The sequence below is a fragment of the Halyomorpha halys genome, unplaced genomic scaffold, assembly GCF_000696795.3.
Source record: "Halyomorpha halys isolate HHAL.00 unplaced genomic scaffold, Hhal_1.1 Scaffold559.1, whole genome shotgun sequence".
Lineage (NCBI taxonomy): Eukaryota > Metazoa > Arthropoda > Insecta > Hemiptera > Pentatomidae > Halyomorpha > Halyomorpha halys.
In genome coordinates, this window is record NW_027113985.1 from 341,032 (window position 1) to 342,180 (window position 1,149).

General features: G+C 33.4%; 1 protein-coding gene across 1 annotated transcript in view; it reads left to right on the top strand.

Moving 5' to 3' along the window:
- LOC106684245 (facilitated trehalose transporter Tret1) overlaps positions 1-1,149 on the top strand; it is an 87,037-nt gene that overhangs the window by 65,232 nt on the left and 20,656 nt on the right. Inside the window, exon 5 of the mRNA XM_067051205.1 lies at positions 685-895. Within this exon, the coding sequence (XP_066907306.1) occupies positions 685-895 (211 nt within the window). The remainder of the gene's footprint in view (positions 1-684; positions 896-1,149) is intronic.

Consider the following 1,149-nt stretch of genomic DNA (forward strand, 5'->3'; position numbering starts at 1 on the left):
ATAAAATAATCAAAAAATGCTAAGAAGTTTTACTTCTAATGCGCGAATGTCTCTGGTATATTTTTTATTAATAACGAGAATAGAATAAAATGTTGACAAGTGCAATCCTGACTTACTATTGTTGACCGGTGTTATCAATGAACGACATAATCTTTAATAACGATATAATCATGCTCAAATCAATTATACTCGAATAACTGGTTTAAGAACAAATTTGCGTTTCCAATTTTACCCTTGTTTTTGTTTTGTTTTTATCTGTTTTAAATGTCACTGAAAAGTTTAAATCGAAGCCGAAAGGCCATAAATACCAATGAACATCGATTAAATCATAAATGTCTTGGACTGCGCTTGGAATTTGTTTTCGATTATAAAATAACTCCTTGATATTATCTTACAAGGTTATATGGAAATCAGACTGGATCTCGTGAGGTATTATGGGTGATCGATGAGTACAAGAGTTATCTAGTATATGGTGTATTGAGTATGTATTTTAAATGTGTTGAAATTCAAGTTACTAGTAACTTTAATTTACTTATTTACTAGTAACTTAGTCTAGACTAAGAACCTCCCATAAAAATCTGGACGAAGTTTGATTCAAATCATTTTTACTGAGTAGCAGTAAACGTTTTTCTTGAATTTATTGCCAAAAACAAGGATTTTTGCAGTACCATGTTTCCAGAACAGGTGCTCACCTATGTGGCAGAGATAACAGAACCGCAGTTCCGAGGATTTCTGTCAGCGACCGCATCCATGGGCGTCATCCTCGGCGTCTTCATCCAGTTTCTCCTGGGGAGTGTGTACCCTTGGAGGACGGTGGCTCTCATCAACACGGTCATCCCCATCCTCGCCATCATAGCCATATCCCAGGTCCCCGAGAGCCCTCACTGGCTTTTAGGTAATTTTTATTTATTACATATAAAATAGATAGAATAGAATAATATAGATAGAAAATAAATGTTATAATGATAAGAATAACTTTAATTATATTATTTCAAAAATTTTTGAGACAAGGTAATTATTTATTAAATAATCAAAAATTAGTATCCAATTCTGTCTCAACACTTTATTTTTCAGTAGTCCAACGTTTCGGCCATTCTAGCCATCTTCAAGGACATCTTCAATACAAACTCTTCGTCACATTAATTTAAA